Source organism: Haliotis rubra, unplaced genomic scaffold (assembly GCF_003918875.1).
Source record: "Haliotis rubra isolate DU_JTF1 unplaced genomic scaffold, ASM391887v1 Scf185, whole genome shotgun sequence".
Taxonomy (NCBI): domain Eukaryota; kingdom Metazoa; phylum Mollusca; class Gastropoda; order Lepetellida; family Haliotidae; genus Haliotis; species Haliotis rubra.
In genome coordinates, this window is record NW_025765836.1 from 1,347,379 (window position 1) to 1,370,580 (window position 23,202).

General features: G+C 38.0%; 1 protein-coding gene across 1 annotated transcript in view; it reads right to left on the reverse strand.

Moving 5' to 3' along the window:
• Positions 1 to 16,836, reverse strand: part of LOC124273873 (serine/threonine-protein kinase DCLK1-like) — a 35,644-nt gene extending 18,808 nt beyond the window's left edge. Inside the window, 1 exon segment of the mRNA XM_046709213.1 lies at positions 16,576 to 16,836. Within this exon segment, the coding sequence (XP_046565169.1) occupies positions 16,576 to 16,726 (151 nt within the window). The 5' untranslated portion in view covers positions 16,727 to 16,836.
• Positions 16,837 to 23,202: the final 6,366 nt, after the last annotated feature.

The following is a 23,202-nucleotide window of genomic DNA, read 5'->3' on the forward strand; positions in this document are numbered from 1 at the left end:
AAAACCTGTGGTCATCCTGGTCGAGATGCTACTAAACCATACATGAGAGAAAAGGGAGTTTTCAAGGCAGGTATATCAAAATGCATCAACTTTAGTTCTAACTCCCATGACCTCAAGGTTCTGTAATTAGTACTACCATGTTGTTTCCACATGAACACTTATTAATCTGGGTGTTATTAGTGACCAGCATGTAAAGATATTGCCATGATAGGTTATTCCCTTTGCCCTTGTTGGTAAGCCAGTATTTATACCTGCAGATTGCATGAAGCCAGATTGGCTCTACACAAACTGAACAGCTTAGTGCTTCATTGTTTCTCCCTACTTTAACACTACAGGTCACATCGAGTGACCATTACTTGGACATATATGTTACAGGGGTGAAGATTAAGATTAAACAGTGAAGGTATGTTACATATGGTCACAGTAAATGTTACACACTGCCAGGTAAAATAATAGACACCAGTCCTGATGTGTTACACAGCCAGGCAACATACCAGGGGTAGTCGATACCAATCTTGGTATGTTACACATAGCAAGGTTAAATAGTTGACACTTGATCCATGCACATTCAACATCCAGGGATTGTTTGTATAAGATATACAAATAAAACGAATCCTTATATTTGTCATAATGATTTAATGTACAGCATTGTAATGTAAACCTTAAATCTGTTTTCTTGTCAAACACCAAACATTTTAAAGGATGACAATTCAAAGGAAGCAAAACATTTCTGCAATAAATCAATAATCCACCACATTCACCTTGAAACTAAAGAGACAAAAAGTGTATGAAAAAGTCCAGTTACAAGGGACACAGAGCCAGGCATCCCTCAAAGATTTGGTGTGCATTGACTTCCGGAGGATGTGATCAAGTAAAAGGAAGGTTCTTCACAAACAATGTATCCCCAATGCCATTTGCTAATCAGAAAACTACTCGCGAACATTTTGTCCTCAAAAACTGAAGTTTGTATGTAGTGCATAACAAATTAATTCAAATAATAACAAATAATGAACGTTAGTCCGGACTCGATAATATGTTCTCCCGACGATTGATTTCAGCTTGTTAAAGCACCTAAATGCCTCACCAGTAAGGTAGTTCACCAATCAGTAAAAAACAGTAAATTCACATGCTGTAAGTCAATTATCTTGCCTAATTGTCAAACAAAGAACATTATCTCTATATACTCATGGCCAGTAAAATGGGATTTACCAATGAGCTTTATTGGCTTTGATGGCACCTAAATGTAATGTAAGGTGAGTACAATTCAATGCCATCAGGTATATTCACACAGGACATGTCTAATGTACACATCAGGTATATTCACACAGGACATGTCAACACTGTGTACACCAGTTATTTCCTTGCTTATCATGTAACTCAGTGTCAAACATCAAACATTATTGTAACACCACTCCATGTCATGGAAGTGCTTTTCTGGTCTGTCTCAGTGAGTGAGTGAGTGAGTATGGATTTTACGCCGTTTTTAGCAATATTCCAGCAATATCACGGCAGGGGACACCACAAATGGGCTTCACACATTGTGCCCATGTGGGGATCTGTCTCAGTAAATGACTTAGCATACAAGTTGTATAATAAATGTACTGTTTTACTACATCTAAACCAGTACCAGTGTGGCATAAATAAATATCTTGTGGGGCTGTTATGTGTGGTGACTTCAGTAAACTGTGTTTTACTTCTGGGGATTATCTGTCCTATTGAAGACTATGTCAGTAATGGTTTCTAATTTAGGTCATGAATGCCTTGCGTGGTGTACAACCACTTGGTACATAGTGCTCGCATACCAGTTTCACACAGCCTGGACATTGAGACAGATGGTTCCTTGGACTACTGAGACATATCTGTGTCCATCAACAACCATAACCAGGTGTCCTACTCATTTACAATAACCAGGTGTCTAACTCATTTACCATAACCATATGTTCTACTTATTTACCATAACCAAATGACCTACTTATTTACCAGAACCAAGTGTCCAACTCATTTACCAGAACCAGGTGTTCTACTCATTTACCAGAACCAGGTGTTCTACTCATTTACCATAACCAGGTGTTCTACTCATTTACCATAACCAGGTGTTCTACTCATTTACCATAACCATGTGTTCTACTCATTTACCATAACCAGATGACCTGTTCTACCATTTAACACAACCATGTGTTCTACTCACTGTGTTCTACTCATTTACCATAACCATGTGTTCTACTCATTTACCACCTACTTATTTACCAGAACCATGACTACTTATTTACCACGTGTTCTCTCATTTACCATAACCATGTGTTCTACTCGCTCATTTACCAACTTATTTACCAGGTGTTCTACTTATTTACCAGAACCACTCATAACCAGGTGTTCTACTCATTTACAGAACCATGTTCTACTCATTTTACCATGACCAGGTGTTCTTCATTTACCATAACCAGGTGTTCTACTCATTTACCATAACCAGGTGTTCTACTTATTTACCAATTCTACTCATTTACCATAACCGTGTAACCATTTCTACCATTTACCACCATAAATTACCTACTTATTTACCAGAACCAAATTAAGATGTCCAACTCACTTTACCAGAACCACGTGTTCTACTCATTTAATAACCAGGTGTTCTACTCATTTTACATAACCAGGTGTTCTTACCATGACCATGTGTTCTACTCATTTACCATATGTGTTCTACTGTTCCATACTCATTTATTTACCATAACCAGGTGTCATTTCTAACTCATTTACCATAACCATGTGTTCTACTCATTTACCATAACCAGGTGTTCTACTATTGTGTCACTGATTTATCATAACCACTTGTCTTACTCATTTACCACCATGTTCATTTAACTTAATTACCTGTCTCAATAACCATGTGTCCTACTCATTTACCATAACCAGATGTCCTACTCATTTACCATCATCACTTGCCTAACTCATTTAAAAAGGAATGTCTGCTTGAGAAGAAAATGGGACAAATTTGAATTTCATCCTGTTAAACTACTGTTAATGTCCAGTTACCATAATTTCAATGAATTGATTAAAAGCACCTACCTGTTTACTGTCCATTATTTTAACCATGTACCCCAGGAATGAATGTGTGATCCTTTCACAACAATCATGGGTGACATATAACTACTTGTATCAGATCCAGAATTCCAGTGAACACATACAGAAGTCAGGTATTAGGCTGCTTACAAATTCCTTTAAAGAACAGCCGAATTTAAGTCAATTATATATCAATCAAACTTACCTTCAGTAAACAATGTATGCAGATCAAATACCTGGCCAGTTTTTGTTTCAACACATCGCCACTCCATTTAGAAAATATTCACAACTTAAAGCACTCCTCAAGATGTCTGTCATTTATAACTGCCAACAAGTGACAGAGCGCACAAGAACAAAAGCGTCCAACTTTCACAAAGTCGGTATCCTAAAGCCATTCTATTCTGTGCCATGATAAAATCTGTTCCCTTCTCCCCATGCTGACTGAGATTACCCACACAAGTAGATAAGCCTCACTATAACAGCACACCCGTGTACCCCTTTATAACACTTGTAATGTGACTGTGCCAACCAACATAATGCCTGGCTATATTCAGATCCAATCACACAGAAAATAGGTTCATTCTCTTGTGTATGGACCATACAGTGCTGGCTGTATCCTGCACTAATAGTGAGGAGATTATACACCTGATACCAAGAAATCAAAAGGAATTTTCTGAAGATATGAATATTGGCTTTGTATTTAATGTTTCACAAAAGCAAAAATTAAATTTTATGTTTCAGTACTAAATTCAGGTCTCTGTAAACAGGTTTAAAAGCTGAGATCAATTACTGTTTGATATCAATAATCATGAGCCCTGCCACTCTCTTACAGAGGACCACCTCAATGGCCATGTGGATTATAAGAGCGTACGTCTTCCCGGACAACGGAAGGTCAGTGGTTTGATCCCAGGATTTGTCATAGCAAAGGATGTTAAAAGGGCAAGTACAATGACCACAATAGCCAATTACTAAGATCAAACTCAACTCTGCTTGATATTCCTCGCTTATTCCATGAAAGAAGTTATTGACCGAGTAACCATACCATGTGTATGGCTTATTAGGTGACCTGACTCAACTTTCAACGGTTGTCTTCTACCATAACAAACACACTTATTTTGACCTAGGATTGGACACACCTAATGCAAGCCTTTTGGTGTGCTTTACATATTCTATTGCACACTAATTATATACCGATAGGTATACTACTATAACTATGACAGTGTGAAGCAGTACTATATAGCTTTATACAAGAAAGTGACAATATCGCTTCATGCTCCTGAGGGCTTCAATGAAAGAATGTGAATGGTAAATACTAATATATTTTTATTTACAAATAAAAATATATTTTTCATGTTTACGGATATTTCACCAATGAAAGTTAAACATTTCAGTACATGTGCCTATCTAAATATGTTGACGTCCAAAGTGACATATATAAAAAACACATGAATGGATTGCTTGAGATGTGTCAATGTTATATAAGAGGCATTAAGGCTGGCTGCCAACTCTCAGTGATTGACTTCATACAACCAAGGCATATTTACATTGTAATCTAGGCTTTCATAAACACTGACTTCTCTTCTATTGAAGCTGGCAATTAGTGTTTTGTCATTTAATTCCTTAAACAGTCATCACATTTGGCTGTTGGGCCAAAGCAAGACAAATGACTGTCTGGAATCCTTATTTTTAGAACACCTGGTGTCATCGCTATTTAATAGTGATTCATAAACGAATGTTCATTATAAAGCCAGGTCACACAATGCACTTCATATCGCTTTATTTCATTGAACTGTTCTCTACCAGCAAATAAAACGCCATATCATTGCTGTCAACAGCCAATGACCATGGTAACCAACCAGAACTTGGGTCATAATTTACTGAACTGCTATGTCGCTACAACACAGACACTGGCAACTGTACAGTCCACGCAAGGTAATAAACCAAGTTGCATGACATGTCGATGAAGCTCTTACACTTTGTCTGGCAACACTGAGACACAGTAGCCAATGTAGACTGTAGGACAACACTACCACAAAAGGGTACGAGTTTCAGCTTTGATATACATTACATTTTTCACAAATACTATCAGACTTCGTGAAAACAAATAGGGAAGCCTTCTTACAGATTTACAAGTCTTGGGAGAAAGAATTTGTGAATGGCATGTGTGTGAGATGTGTGCATTTGAAATCTTAAAGACAAATATGACACAAAGTTTATTTGTTTTCTCTGAAAGCAGTGTAAAGTTGAAAGTAAAGATTAGGTTCACAAGTCAATGCTTGATGATAGCCACTTACACAAACATTCATCACTGTTTCCATACTTTTAAAAGGATCCAATCTGAGCATGTGCAATACTCCCATAATTCAGTTAACTTTCAATGTGGGTCTTACAAAAATTGTCTGGTCCCATTTCTACAAATGTTGCAAGAAGAGAAAAAACTGTTGTGTTGTCATATTAGGAATATTTCACAGCAGATTGCTTCATCAAGGTGATTAGATGATAAATAAGAGACATAAGAAATATTGTTTTCACAGCAATAAATATCTCCCTTATGTTTATCATCATCATTCAAAAGGGAAGAAATTAAATATGTTTTACATTTAGGAACCAATCAAAACCAACAAAAAAACAACCGACCATAACTTTCAGTGGTCACAACACTTACATTATGCCTTTCACATCAAAATATATGAAGCAAAGGAGTTAAGTATACTGATTGCTTTCTTTGTCTAATAAAATATATAAAAATAAAAACAGATCAGCTGAACAGAGAAAAGCAACGTCCTTCCACTATCTACACACAGATAAAACCTGATACCCTGTCACTGTGTTCCCATGTAATCTATACTGACTGAGGTGAGGAGGTGGCAGCAACACTTCAACTGACTTATCACAGATTGCCTTGCACCAGACATCCTCGATTGCCCAACAACAAACATAACGTGACAATGGGGGCCTGCTTCTCCTTCCTGGAGGTCATACAGTACAGCAACACAGTACGTAAATAGAAAGTTTGTAAAAACTAAAGATTTTTTGCACTGGTTGTTCCTAGAAAGAAAAGCCCTTTCAGAACATTTACCCACATATACTGAACAGCAAAAGAAACGCAAGTTTCGAAAAAATGAAATCTCATGAAGGTAAGCGTTCATGTTTATGGAACGTTCATGGTAAAGTGATGTAATGATCCCAGATGAGATGATGTCATGCAATTTGACGTCGATACGAAACATTCGCTCAAACAGACCAACAGTGCAGCAAAACCATAATTTTAGCACGTGCATCGATGGTTATGGATGAAAAGCTTGCATTTCACTCTGAGGTATCCTTTATAAAGGTTTGTGCCAAAAACCAGTTCAGTATTGACGCTAGGAGGTGTACACGCCACACAAACAATGCCTAGACTAACGACTGAGCAGAGGGGAATGGCCATTGGAAAGTTACACGGAGGTAGCACTGCAACCGCTGTAGCTAGACAATTGGGCTGTCATCTTACCACCATTACACGAACTTGCTCAACATCATCAGCAAGCGGGTTGCTGCTGATTGTCCCCGTACCGGACAGCAACGAGTGACATCTCATGCACAAGAACGGTTCATCTGGGTCACTCATCTAAGGAACCGAACTCAAGCAGCAACAGTAACAGCAGTCTTTGTTCTTGGGTCAAGGGGAGCAGTGCCAAGCGATACAATTAGGAGTCGTCTTCGGGCTGCTGGAATCCACTGCCGAAGGCCATATGTGGGGCCAATTTTGGCACGTCAACAACGCCAGCGACGTTTGCAGCCCTCACACAGCAGGGGTGTCGATGGATTATCTGGATCAGAACAACATTAACGTCTCTTTCCCCGGATATGGCTCCCATTGAGCATTCTGGGATGAAATTGGACGGAGGATTGCTGCAGGAAGACAGCCACTCACACTTGCACAGTTGGAATAGATATTGGTGTTTGAGCGGAACCAGTTGCCTCAGGCATTCTTTCAGACTCTAGTGAACTCAATGAGGCCACGTTGCACGGCCTGTGTGCAAGCTCAAGGTGGCTATATGCGCCTACTAAAGAGATTGTCACTTTTCGCATTCAGGGGTATCTCCATTTGACGGACTGTGATCAATTTGAACTTATTGCAATTCAATGTCAACAGCAACTTTTAGCTGTTACATTGACAGTGTTTTCTATAGAATAAATGATTAGACATAATTTGGGTTGTCTTCTATTAAAAAACTTGACAAAAAGCCAGACTGGCGTTTCTTTTGCTGTTCAGTATATTTTTGTGTGTCTGCCTGTTTGCTGCTAAATGCAGAACTTGGCAAAATTCAAACTATATAAAGGATTCTGTAAATATTCAAGTTTGGCCACCTGATCCAGTATGTTGCCTCGAACAGTAAGTATGGTAAGTACAGTGTCCTGGGGACCTATCCTAACCAAGTACCAGTGTACTAGAGAGGTAGATTCTCAGATCTTGTCACATATCGTGGCCACAAGTATTATGCAAAATACAGAACTTGGATTTTGTATAAATATCAATTTCCTTAACATAAATATCTTTTTGTTATGGGTAGAAGAGAACGGTCTGAGACAGTTACATAAGGCCAAAACAAGAAAAACAACATGCTATATCCATTGTGGACATATGCCCAATAAGATATGACAACACTCTGGGCACAAACCCAGTATACATGACGTCATCACAGGTGTGACACCAATAGAAACCATTAGTACATATGCATGTAGGCCAGGTTTCCTAAACATATATTAGATTGTGTACAAAGTAGGTCAGAACACTGATACCATATATTATTATCCAACAAGTCTACAGCTTATTTCAGACAAGTGATTTACGTAAAAAGATCAGATTTTGGAAGAAATCAGGTAGTCGTCCTGACTTCAACTGGTCTTGTGACTTGTGGACTAGTGCACAATACCACAAACAGAAAAGACAAAAGTCCCAGAATGATTCCTTTCATCCCAAAGTAAGGGTAAGCTGGAATTTATACAACTTCTAACACAAGTTGATTTGTTTTAGATTCACTTCCAACAATACTATGACAGAGACCATTGGTATATGGTCTCTGACTATGAGAACAAATAAATTAAAAACTTACTCTTTCTCCCCCAGTTGTATTTCCTGTACAACAGAGGAGCATCTGGTCCTTTATCTACCTCATGATCCCTCTTTTTAAGGCTTCGAGGTGAGTCTTCAGCACCTTTCAGGTTTTTTACTTTCAGCAGAACTGAGCCTTCCCTTCCGCCCTTTCTCGGGCCTAAATGAGCCAGCTGGATGCCTCCTCTTCTTCTTCTTTATACTGAACACCTTTTCCTGCCCTTTATTTCTCAATGTTACTGGATCCTTCCCATATGCACCATTATAATATTGACTTCTGGTCTTCAGAACATCATGTCCAGGACCACGGAGAAACTCATCTTCAACTCTAGGACTAATCACAACTCCATCAACTCCCTGACTATCATGGACATTTCCATGTCTATGGCCATCTTTGCTGGGATACCTGTCCGTCTTTTCCTCACATTCATGATGCCTGCCAGGCACATTTTCCGCATCCACCATCTTTGAAAGTTGACTCAAATTAACAGTCTCTCCTTGCCTTTTATGATCACTTTCAGGACTGATGTATTCAAATGGATACTGCCTTGCTCCATGAACGCCATTACTGAAACGCAGTCTACCTATCTTTAACTTCCCATAACCAGCTACATAGTCCAAGGGACCTTCAACATCATCATCACAAAAGTCTTCTGAATCACTGTACAATCTCTGATACCCATAGCGGTAGCCCTGTGCCTTAACTCCGGCTTGCTTCTTGTAAATACCAAACCAAGGCTTGTTTTCATTGAAACCTTGTTCATTACCAGACACCTTTGGGACACGTTTTGCAGATAGCCTTCTTGGTTGTTGTTGTTTATACATTCTAAACCGATAGTCTTTCTTCAGGTACTCCATATTCATTTTATCTAAAATCTTCAGTGCTATCAAATGATATATTACCTATGTAAAACATACCATCATCGGATTACTGTAGTCGAATATAGATTAAAACACCTACTTTATTTCCAATGCGTGTTACTGAGTTGATAAGAACAGTACCATATAATTAACTCCAAATTGGTAAAAAAGCTTCTTTTCTTGACTGTAGATAAGGCACCAATAAGATTCATTATCAAATGTATTTTCTTTGACTTACTCAAGAAAGGTGGCCAGTAAACTGGCAAATATCATCAGAACCTATAATTATTTCTTCTTTCTAATAGTGTAATACCCTAGCCAATATAATCTCCAATGATCCAGTTTCCATAATTACAAGAAGAAATGGCAGAAATAATCCATTACAAATCATCAGCGTGGCTGTATGTAGGCTGATTGTATGCATTACATGTGTGGAAATAATTCCCAAGGTTGAAATTTAATACCAGCATATTGTGTATGCACACAGGTCTGAAGAATGAGATAAGTTTTACAGACACAGTTCAGACACAATACAAGCATGAGATATCTCACAAATGAACACCGAATCATCTTTCTTACAAAAGTTGACTGTCAATAATCCAATACATTTGAAGAAAAACTGTTCCGAAGTTCACTTCCATGTTGATGTTTAAACAGAGAAACAGTGTTTGCTCTGAAAGTAGTGGCACAAATCACAAAGTCACATATCATCCTGCTGGATTTTCAGTACCACACACACCAAAATCCCACTGGAACATCCATTGGGAACTATTTCTGAAATCAGTCCAAATCATTTCACTTTCCAACATGGCTCCAGGCAACCATCCTCCATAAGCATACAAAGCGAGTCCCTATCAACAAACCAGGACGATCAACTTGCATGATCACACAATCATTGCTATAACAAGAATGTCTACTAATAAAAAGGGAGAGCCACCATGACAGAATTATTCAGCATTAAATCACACACTCAGCTCAACAAAAGAAGCATAACCAGTCTAAAATTGTCAACCAATATTGATGAAAAAATGACATGGTTTACCAACCACAGTCACAACGTTTTCTTTACAATACAGATCCATTTAAATCTAAAAGAGGCTACCACACTTATAGAATTGACAAGCAGGGTATTGAATCTTTTATGTCATATTCAAATGATCTTGACAGGCAAGAGAATCTGAAGGGGGCATTTGTGTTTCACTGTCACATGCTTTGTGAAGATTATCAATGGCTGATCATAGGGAAGGTCACAGACGTCTGCAGAGTAGGGGCAGACGGCATAGTTCCTGTTGTTAACCAACCTTACACACTGTTGTCACGGTGATGGTAATGGTTTTCTTTCTTATTGGACAATATTTTAAATGAGATAATGGGAACTCAGCTGCAGCTTTCCTTGGCTATCAGAGAATGTGTTTAAAGGGAAATGTTACAGATATTCCAGAGGCTCTGTCTGTATCACTGACGACAAAAGACCATTGCATGAAAAAATGAGTCTGCATGGTATAACACATGTAACTTGCTGAGTCAACATTATTCTCAATGAAACAATTAAACCACAGATCAGAGTGTCTGCTTTAATAGCAGCAACACAAACAAGTTCTCCAAAAATAAAGGGGTAAGGGACCATTCATAATTTATGGGGGTGATGATGATTTTGATGGGCGGTGGGGTGTGTGGTTCACCCATTTTGATCTGGGAAGGTAGGGGGGTCATCAATTTTGTACACATATATGGGGGGGAGAGGAAGAGTAATCAATTTTGTACATAAAAGATATGCTTAAAAATTGTGGAGGGGGCATGGATTTTGTACATGACATGCAAGGGGGGGATCACTTATTTTGTGCATAATTTTAGGGAAGGGTCAATCACATTGTACATGCTGCTCCATAAAAATCATCATCATCCCCTAGCCATAAATTATGAACGGTCCCTAATGTCTTTCACACCCAAATATATTGCATTATTGATTTTATTAAATGGTGACTATGGTATCTTGCTTCAGTATTTGTGATGTAGTATATTTATTCAACTGTAATAAATGTAGACTAAACTTCTTTCCATCTTTGCACTTCAAATAACTAAAATAATTGACAAGAGAAACTGATAAATGAATCACTGACACAGCAGAAACTAAGTTTAAAAACAGTTCAATAAGATGGATATTTATATTTTGGTGTGTAGAAAAAAAAAGACAGTATTATTTATAGTACAGAAAAATTCAGTCTAAAACAGGAATTGTCCTGTCAAGTGTGTTATTGAATGTTGCAGCATGTGAACTCAGCTCGCTGGGTCACTGGCATAAACTGTTGAGTGGGGTTTCAAATAGTGCTGTTCTCAGCTAATTGTAGAGCCTTTGAACTCAAAGCTGCAAGTGCCTGCCCACCTCTCCAGTAAAACGATCTGAATGGTTCAAGGATCAATGTGACAAGTTACATATTCAATGAAGCATGATATCTTTCCCACATGTAGTGACTGATGCTTTTGCAGATCTATCCAAAGTTTTTTAAGCCATGACATTGATATCTGATATCTTCACAGCACAGTAACTATACACATTTTGCTTTGATTTTCCTAAAAAATAAACATTATTGAAATTTGGTAAGAAAAAAAATCCTCATACATTTGTGTTTCATAAACAAAGCAAAAATAGCTATTAAATAAAATAACAACAAATAGCTGCAGTTGACGAGTAGATAAAAGCTGTCTACAATGAAGAGATCTGGTGGGATGACATGGGAAGAGAGATAACTCCTGTCACTGTAAAGTCAGGTCTTTTACAGTAAGCTTCAAACAACTCCATCGATTTGGCAGTGAGGACATGACCAAGTATTATTATTATACTGTTGCCTTAAGCATCTAAACGACATTCTCATCATTTAAAACAATGATAGGTTTATTTCCTTGAAAATTAAATAATTTTAAGCTTTAAATGTTGAAATTGGTTGGTCTTATGAAATAAAAATTTCACATTATATATCAACTCTAATGAGTTATTACATGGATATAACTATGAAGCAGCTCTCTGTATCGTCTCCTAAAAGGCCCTGTACAAGAAGGACATATTTACCATGTGAAGAGTATAAACACTTTTAGCTAAGAATACATGTGACTTTTGGAATAATATTAATATTACTGAAAAAAGAATCCCATTCCTTATCGGACAAAACTACTATTACATTGATAGCTGTAGCACAACAACCCTCATAAACCCCTACAAAACAATCAATTAATTGATTGTGTGTCAATCACATCATTATTCTTAAAGGTCTGTCATCTCCCAGGGTTTAATGCCCCCTCTATGTTAGTGATTGTAGGCAATTACTTAGTCTGATGATCTTCTCTTGTTCATGTCAAAAGCATGACTTGACTTGCACATTATTCAACTGATGTTTTATTCAGATGTACATGCATATACATACAGTATGTCAAACTTAAACAATCTATAACAAGAACAGGCCTGAGATAATTTTAAAGACAAAGAAAAAAACTAGTTAATGATGTATCAATTTGATTTTTGAAGTATGGGGAGCACGGTCATTGTGTAAAGACGTGTATCACATTATATTACATATTTTCATTCAGGCTGATATGTTGTAATACAGGGCTGGTGTATAACTCTGATATGTTGTAATATAGGGCTGGTGTATAAATCTGATATGTTGTAATACAGGGCTGGTGTATAACTCTGATATGTTGTAATACAGAGCTGGTGTATAACTCTGATATGTTGTAATACAGGGCTGGTGTATAAATCTGATATGTTGTAATACAGGGCTGGTGTATAAATCTGATATGTTGTAATACAGGGCTGGTGTATAACTCTGATATGTTGTAATACAGAGCTGGTGTATAACTCTGATATGCTGTAATACAGAGCTGGTGTATAACTCTGATATGCTGTAATACAGGGCTGGTGTATAACACTGATATGCTGTAATACAGGGCTGATGTATAACTCTGATATGTTGTAATACAGGGCTGGTGTATAACTCTGATATGTTGTAATACAGGGCTGGTGTATACCTTTGATATGTTGTAATACAAGGTTGGTGTATACCTCTGATATGTTGTAATACAGAGCTGGTGCATAACTCTGATATGTTGCAATACAGGGCTGGTGTATAACTCTGATATGCTGTAATACAGAGCTGGTGCATAACTCTGATATGTTGTAATACAGGGCTGGTGTATAACTCTGATATGTTGTAATACAGGGCTGGTGTATAAATCTGATATGTTGTAATACAGGGCTGGTGTATAAATCTGATATGTTGTAATACAGGGCTGGTGTATAAATCTGATATGCTGTAATACAGGGCTGGTGTATAACTCTGATATGTTGTAATACAGGGCTGGTGTATAACTCTGATATGTTGTAATACAGGGCTGGTGTATAACTCTGATATGTTGTAATACAGGGCTGGTGTATAACTCTGATATGTTGTAATACAGGGCTGGTGTATAACTCTGATATGTTGTAATACAAGGGTTGGTGTATAACTCTGATATGTTGTAATACAGGGCTGGTGTATAACTCTGATATGTTGTAATACAGGGCTGGTGTATAACTCTGGTGTAATACAGGGCTGGTGTATGATATGTTGTAATACAGGGCTGGTGTATAACTCTGATATGTTGTAATACAGGGCTGGTGTATAACTCTGATATGTTGTAATACAGGACTGGTGTATAACTGTGATATGTTGTAATACAGAGCTGGTGTATAACTCTGATATGTTGTTATACAGGGCTGCTGAATAACCCTGTTATACAGCAATACAGGACTGGTTTCTAACTATGGTATGTTGTTATAAAACTCTCACATTCTACAAGATATAATTGTTCTTTATTAATCACAAATGGCATATTTCCATTGCCAGCCAGTCCAAGGTCACCTAGTCGACCATACAGACCAGCTTATCAGCAAAGCTTCATACCACATTTGCTTAATCAACATCGCAATATAGAATAAGTCTGTCAACAACAGCCACATATAGGGTATTTGAGATCAAGCACAGTACACACATACACTACAACATTGAGATTACTTTTCTGACCTAACTTGGCAGAGTTTTGCAATAAGTCTGTGACTACTTCTGTCCTGAGTCGTGTTACTGTGTTGCTAAGGAAGTGACAAGCTGCCAGGATAAGCTGTAACGATCACTCCTAAGCAGAATGAACCCTTACACAAACCTTAGACAAATATTAGTAAGGATAAATGTTGCGATTTTAAGTTCTCATTTCCGTTCAAACCTTGTATCACAGATGCACTCAATAGTCAAGGATGAATAGTCGAGGGGATATAAGATTTTATATATGAAAGATTTCAAGGAACCTATGATTAAACACTATATCCTTAGTCATCTTAACCCCATGAACCCCTTATTTTCTAGTTTGATGGATGTGTTTTGACATTTTCTCTCCAATACAGTGAGACTTCATTTGTCACTTGTTCAGAAATTCAACAGTATGTATGTCTAAGTTGAAACAAGAGCATCCAGTTCATGACCTCAAAATATTTCACTGAGATATATTTAGCCTGATCATCCAATCACATTAAAATCTGGCCTTTCACTCTAACATTGTACTCTCTGAAGATTTGACCACCCTTTGTCAGAAGGCACATTCAGGTGAGCCCTTACATGTATGTACAGTCAAAGCATATAAAAATGGGTGTTGCCTTGTTATTTTGCTTGTTGAAATGAACACATATACAGAGCCATCCCAGACTGTCATGTGCTATGAGGATCACATTCGTCAGCAATTTATGTACTGTGATGCAACGAACAGTTTGTTTGATAAAAATTAAAAACAACAACAAAATACAAATTACTTACAGGTAAATAAGAACTGAATAATGAATTCAACAGTACAAGTAATAATTCTATTCCTAAAGTACAACATTTCTACCTTCAACAGGCCCACCTATATTAATAATCTCTGCTTGCCCCATGCTGAGAGAATTAACTCACTTATAGGAAAACATTTCTGCCAAGACAGTTAATGTCAGTGCCAATCTATATGAAGCCAATAATACCCTGGGCTATGAGCTGGCCAGATCCGGTATTTATAAAAAGCCATTGGGTAGCTGCTGTGGTGGATCCATAAGACAACATTATTTTAATTCCTATGGCTAATTCACCTTCTCTGACGGACCTTAATGCAGTATTCAGTGGGCATGTTTATGACATGCCAGTATACAGTATCACAGAGACTTCACAAACCATTTCATGAGTGTCCATATTACTTGAACTATGTCCGATACAGTTTGGTTTAACGCTCATGGAACACATCAAAGAAAAGCAGCACAAAAATAACGAGTGCTCTACCACTTCAGTGAACCCCATAGGGGCATATGCTGGCAGACTATTTCAAGGATTATAACTGGAGTCAAATCCTCCGTCAAGTTGGCAGATCCTGACCAAACTAAGGGACACAATGCTTGATGTATCATGACAGTTTTTTGAGTAGCTTCTCTGAAAGAAAGTACAGTAAGTATTTCCAAACTGGCACCACAACTCCGACTCCTTGTAAATGTAGACAACAGCGGTTGAGTCTCTCAGGATTTTTTGTTGAATTTCTACTAAATATATCAGTGAGTGACTATGGTTTTACACCACTTTTAGCAATATTCCAGCAATATCACGGTGATGGACACGAGAAATGGGCTTCACACAATGTACCCACATTAGGAATCGAACCCTGGTCTTCAGTGTGACGAGTGAACATTTTAACCATTAAGGCTACCCCACCGCCCCACTAAATATGTGAACATGCAACAAATCTAACAGATCATATGCATTTAATCAAACATGGGAAAGGCAACAACTGCAACTCACACCACATGCCTGTTGATCACATTGCCAAGGACACTGTTCGTTGTTATTTAAACCATACCTATCATGTTGATAACATGCTTTGTCAAACATGGACAGTTTAATGGTTAATGACAACATTATCCTGTACAAAGCAACCACTACTTTGCTTAACACATACACTTATAAAACTGGTACCAAGTTATCAAGTACCCTTATTCCATCCACAGGAAAATGATAACATATGACATGTGGACAGAAGGTCTGAACAAACCCAAACATTCGCACGAACGCACCTGGATAGCTGTGCGTGAACCACGTACAGAATGTGCAATAGCCTGCGAGAGTGTACATTGTCACTGATCAAGGCAGAATTTTTATTTTTTTTCGATAGAGCAGCCCAATTGGTGACTGTCTCATATAGTGTCAAATCAGGGCATAATTGTAAGAAGTCAAATAAGGAATTCAATTGGACCATATGGTGGTTTCGGTGGTCACATAAGGACCGTGTCGTGTTATGTCAAATTAGGACATATTGCTGTATATAGTGCAGTTGAAATATTTCGTTGGTTCATGTTTCTGTAAGTAAAACTATAATGAACTTTGAAAGTTGTTGAGTTATTTTTAAGTCTTCCACTGCTGCATAACAACATGGTCATAATAATCAATCCTCATCCTATGCATTGAACAAGGGCCTCTTCACAAACACAATTCTACACTTCAGAAAACTAAATAAGTACTCACCAACAGACCAAGGTTCCAACTCAGCCTTGCCATATTTGAGAACCTTGAAGCCTTCAAACCCCGCACAAACGTATGCCTCTCCATCCTGTAAGTCTTTTATCTCAAAGACGCGGTGGACCTTGATTGGGGGTGAAGATCTGTCTAACACCATAGGGAAGGCTGACACTATTGGGCAGCTTCCCTGTCAGATCATTCAGCAGATCATTGAAATTGAGGTAGCGATGTGGAGTTATGTACATTCTCTTCCCCTTGAAATAACGATCACCGTTCACAAAGAAGCGGACTCTTCGGGGTCTTCTGAGGTCGTGGTACTGCTCGTCTGTGATGTCTCTGTGTTCCTGTGACATTGGTGCATTGTGCATCCGCCGCGACAAGTCTGGCAGAGCCATCTGGACTGGGCTTGACATGGGTACTGGTGTCGATGGGGCAGTTCACAGTGAACAAAAGCCAGGGTCAAAGTCAATGATGTCCATTCTTCTACTTCCAAATGTCCACATTCTTTAACCTAAACATGAAATAATTGTTCGGTTATCACTACATAATACATAATCAGCACTTTTTTCCTCCACCCAATTACCCCCAAAACTTAAATCAACTACATTGAAAGAACTATCGTCAACACGTAAAGAAAACATGTACACTATCATGAAAGGGAGAAAGACATAGATCTTAGAAAGACAGAATTTTGCAAACATTGTTAACTGTATTATAGTTAATAATTTCATTGAATTCTTGATTCTGTCATCATTATTATTCCATGGAAAAGGAACAAACTTCACATTTATAACATTTGTTATATTTGGGATTACACTTTCTCAGTAAAGTTCCCATCCTAGTACTTATGTTAGGTTGAGTCCCATCCGGGATTCGAACCCACATTCCCAAATGTCAGGCAACCATCGTCAGCCCTCTAACCCACTCAGCCACTGTTGCTTCCATAAGTAGACTTTGTGTTCTGGTGAAAAATTGCGTGACTCTGAGAGTGTGGGTTCGAATCCAACATGGGACTCAACTCAACAAAAGCACTAGAATCTGTACTTCACTGAAAAAAGTGTACTCCTAAACATAACATATGTTACATTTGACCACTTTGTAAATGGCATTGAATATTCATTCTTTCACATTGTTCAACAAACATTGACCCAGGAAATTACAGGATCCCATCGTGTCACCACTGAAGAAGTTAATCACTATCACATGACCTTGAGTGTTATTGGTAAAACCGTTCTGATAACAACACAATCATCAATAACTGACATGTCAGTGTTTGCTTGAGGTTCTGAAGCACAAAAACATTGCACATGCAACAATTTACTCATGATTTGTTAAAATTGCAAAATCAGTCAAAGCTGAATCCAAGCAATTATTCAGAACTGATGATCTGTACTCTTGTCCAAGATTACTCATTAATAAGCATGATTTATGTAGGAAAGTACAACAAGTTAAGCTGTTGGTCGTCAGTTGAGCTAGCACAATTCAGATATAAGCCGATTAACACAGAAACATGGCAAAACTAACAAGGTAAAAGTCTGTCCAAGGTCTCGACAGCCTTGGGTGTATGTATACAGAAAATGGTCAAATGTATGTTATATTTGGGATAACACTTTGTCATTAACTACAGATTCTTGCACTTTCTTGGGTTGAGTCCCATTCAAGATTCAAACTCACACACTTTTTGTCAGGCACCAAATCGCCAGCACACAAAGTCAACAATCTAACCCAATGGTCTAGCAGTCAACAGAATTCTACTTTTGTGAAGGCAAGTTACAATACAAGAAGTGGACATGAAAACCCTCTACTGCCTATAGGCCTGTTTGGTTGTATACTCACAAGAAACTCGAGAGCGATATCTACAATGCATACAAATCCATGTGTCAGGGAACTGACTAAACACACTGTGCAGCAAGACATGGCCGGAACCTTTGGACATGAAGAAACATCAACAGATGCTGCCTGCACGTCATGATTTGGCGTATTCAGGTCTTGTGGCAAAGAAACATTACATACATGCACAGGTACATTCATCCCACAATCCCCTTGGCAAACATTGCCATAATGTTTGGTTGCCTGTCCCATAACTGCAAACAGGGTACGTATGCAGTGGAATCTGATGAGCAACATGTACATTCATCAAGTCCTGGATCCACTAATGGGAACACATTTTGATAACCTAACCATCTTCTGACTGTCAGACTCATCTACAGAGACATATATAATATTATTTCAGCAGAACACTCTGTTGGCCAGCCATGAGCACAGATCTGAGCTTGATCACATCAGAGACCATATACCGATGTATGGTCTCTGATCACATATATCCTGGGAAGAAGATTCAGAAGCAGAATTCACCATTAGCCAAACTAGAGAAACTTTCACAGCCATTACACCCAGTGTTCACGAATAGCGTCTGACCCTCTGACAAATCCGGCAGATCCGCCAACGGTCCGATAGAAGTCTAGAACCCGCCGGCCCCAGTATCAGACTGTATATTTCAGAATGACTTTCACTGAACTTGTTATATGTGAGAAGTGACAATTGTTTGCCCTTTATAAATCTTATTACGTTTGTTAACAATTTCAATGCCAGTTATAAGAAATGTTGAATATGAAATGTGTGTTTTAATTTTATTCTATGGGTCCTGTTAATTTTGAATAGGTCAGACAGACATCTGAAACACAGGACCCAATGTCCTGTTACTTTGAAACACCATTCGTGAACACTGTACACCAAGCATGGAAAACAACTACCGCCAAATTGTCTTGTCATTTTGGTATGTGGATGGCTATAACGCTACTGACAATCTCACAAAAAGAAATTAGCTAGACAGCATAACTATCAATTTGGCAAAACCTTAAAAGCCATAACTCTCTAGGGCACCTTACAGTGCCAAACATACCAACAATGGTACCTAGAATAAAATGTCCAACAACATTATGAATAACACTCTCAAATATTCATGATTCTTGACTCATTAACAGACAATTAACCTGTCAGGCAATAGCACATGTTCCTATTCTTGTGCCATCGATTTAGAGCCAGAGCACAGTTTCTGAAACTTTCAGATAACAAGGGGCACTTTCTTGGTGCATACCTTATCTGTATTAAAACATGCATATGATCCTATTTTTCTAAACCAGTAACAGCTGACATTTGTATAGAATCTACAATGATGTTAAATGACATTGCTATAAATAGATAAAAGTAAATGTAATAAATAAAAGACATTTCATCAAAATAAAAAGAAGTGCTGTGCTTACTATTGAAAAGGCAGTTACTTCAATACCAAAAATCAATTATCAATGTTTCTATCAAATAAAAAAATAACAACACAAGTACAAACCCGAGTAGAGCCAGAATCTCAAACGAAGTCTGTCATGTTGGCTGTACTGTCTTCCTAAAGACTGCTTAACATGCCACCAACCAAAACCTCAATAGCCATGGCCATTTACTGTACCCATCTTCCATAATGAAATCAGCCTTTCACACAAGAAAAACATCTTTGCAATCATTCCCTTGTTTAGTAAATATACTTCAACAGAAAGATTTGTTCAGTGGAGCCCATATTGCTAACAAGAACCGATGCTCAGATCTCAGTTTTAATGTAGCTGTGGTAATTTGCTAAAAGTTGACATTCAGGCAAGGGCAATATCCATGACAACATTTTCCCATTACCGAGTTTTGAAATGACTCAGCCACATCATATTAACAAACACTTTCATAAAACTATCACCATCAATGCAAGGAAATCCATTTAGCAATCAATATTGTACAAAAGGTGTGAAATTGTCTCACTTCAACTTGTAAACAGTTGTCAACAATACGACAATAAAACTACCACTTAAAAAAACAAGAATCATCAGAGAAGATGACATATCCCCCCGGCCCTCACATATTTGAAAGAACAAATCATCTGACAGTTACTTAAAGTTCAGCTTGACATTTTTTTTAAACTAAGTCCAATCGTTTCCATGGAAATCATGAGGAATATAAATGCGAAAAATCTGCAAATAGCAAAAGGCACCATTTCAAAATTTGCCAAATATATCTGCCAAGTTCTGTTGAAAAGATACTGAACGCTTTTCGAGTTGTGCACTGGAAATGAAGCCCACCCCTCCCTTTTAGGACTAGTCCTAATCATTTCCATGGAAACCGAGAAAATAATAAATCACAAAAATCTGCAAATAACAAAAGGCACCACTTTGGCATCTGCCTCACATATCTGCCAAGTTTGGCTGAAAGATATTAAGCAGTTTTCGAGTTGTGCTCTGGAAACAAAACCCACCACCCCACCCCCACCCTCCCTTTTGGGACTAAGTCGAGTTTCCATGGAAACGGGGAAAATAAATATGCCAAAATCTGCAAATAGCAAAAGGCACCACTTTGGCATCTGCCTCACATATCTGCCAAGTTTGCCTGAAAGATATTAAGCAAAACGGAAACAAAACCCACCCCTCCCTTTTGGGACTAAGTCGAATCGTTTCCATTGAAACCGGAAAAAATAAAAATACCAAAAATCTGCAAATAGCAAAGGCACCACTTAAGGTTCTTTTTGATATATCTACCAAGTTCTGTTGAAAAATATTGAACGGTTCTTGAGTTATGCTCCGGAAACGAAGCCCACCCCTCCCTTTTGGGACTAAGTCTGAATCGTTTCCATGGAAACCGGTAAAAATACAAATGCCAAAAATCTGCAAATAGCAAAAGGCACCACTTAAGGATCTGTTTGATATATCTACCAATTTTTGTTGAAAAATATTGAACGGTTTTGGAGTTATGCTCTGGAAATAAAATGATTACGGACGGACGAGGCGTCGACTATATCCCCCTGGCATGTAAAAACAGTGACCTAATAGTCAAAGTGAACTGATATCAATAGATTTCTCACAACTGCAGTGGGGACACATTACATATCTATGAGGAATCAGCCAGCGCATATTGCAAGGCAGAACAAGTCCCCACATTCCCTTGGTTGTTGTAAAGTTGCCTAAGAACCAGATGGTTACAATCCAGGAAAACACCTTCATCTGTATTTTTTCAAAATTTATTATCGGGGATTCTCCCTTATACCTTTCTAGAGTGACCTCTTTATGAACAGACAACCAAATGTGTCATGCCTTATGCCTATTATGGACAAAGATTTCCTTGTTGCAATTAAAACTTAGTGATTGAACAAAGAGGACCTGTAATGAACTGTTCAGACACTGTATTTGTTTTCAGAACAGAAATATCAATAATTCTTAATAATAGCTGAATTACAATAATTCTAAACTCTTCATGCTTCTGGGTGAGTGTGTGAGTTTAGCTTTACGCCACATTTAGCAATATTCCAGCAATAACCTGGTGGAGGACACCAAGAATGAGCTTCCAGCATTGTATCGATGTGGGGAATCAAACCCGGGTCTCTGGCGTGATGAGCAACCACTTTAACCATTAGGCTACCCCATTGTCCCTTTACGCTTCTGCATTCAGTGGGACTACCCATAGATATTAATTCATGTGTAATGTTTATGCATAGAGGATGTAATAATTCACACTGCACTGATTGTGTGTCATTACACTGTGGTGTACCTCAAGGATCAGTATTGGGACCAGTGTTGTTCATCATTTGTACCACAAGGGTGGCAGACATTGTTGGCAAGTATTCTTGTCTCATCTATAGTTTTCTTCGTGACACAAGCCTTCGTTTCTCACAATCATACTCCTATATGTTAACTTGCTTCTCAACACCAAAATCCCTTCACAGTCGCAATTGCAAGATACAAGCTCATTTCTTCTACTGTCTACCAGTCTAATGAACCTCTTTAGTGCTTGATGCCAAATCATCCATCAGCCTCATCCCTTTCGATCAAAACTTAAACAACATCTCTTCACTTCCTACTGTGCCTTAGTTGGAGTTTTTTTGTTGCTTTTTAATGTCTTGTCTATGTAGCACTATGAGCATGCACCTGTGGATTTGGTGCATTAGACGTGTGCATTTCTTTTACATTATTGTACATTGTACTATTCTGGACTAATGTAAGTTTCCTTTGGTTGCAGCCCACTGAGATATTAGCTGATGTTTGAACAGTGCAGTTCTGCATCATTTGCCTACAAATCTTGTCAACAGCAAAACCTGGTCAATAAAAACAAAATACAATAATAAGACAATCTCATTCATAACAGATCTTAGTGCTTGCTACTGAAAAATAATAAATCTCAGAATATCCCATTAGGGGTCATGTCAGAATCAGCAGATCAGGAAAGTGATGGAATATGTTTTCAAGTCTTGCAACCTAAAATGGTTAATACAGGGTATTCCAAATGAGAGTTGCAGGGTGTCTGACTGATTCTGAATGATCGCCTATCTTTCACTTCAATCGCAGAAACATTTGAACTAATACTCTCTTCAATACTGCTGGTATTGAAAAAGGTTGTTGTGACATGACCTGTAAGGGGATGCCCTCAGAGAAACCCCAGAGCTTTGCATAGATCTAATGAACCTAAAATCAACTCTGACATTTTCTCTTTTTCTATTAAATGCTTGTTCCAACCTTCGTCTTAAATACTGTTTGATTATCTGCATCAAACACAGTTTATACATTAAAATTCTTAATAGCAGCATGCATATCTGAAAGATTCTCAAACAGC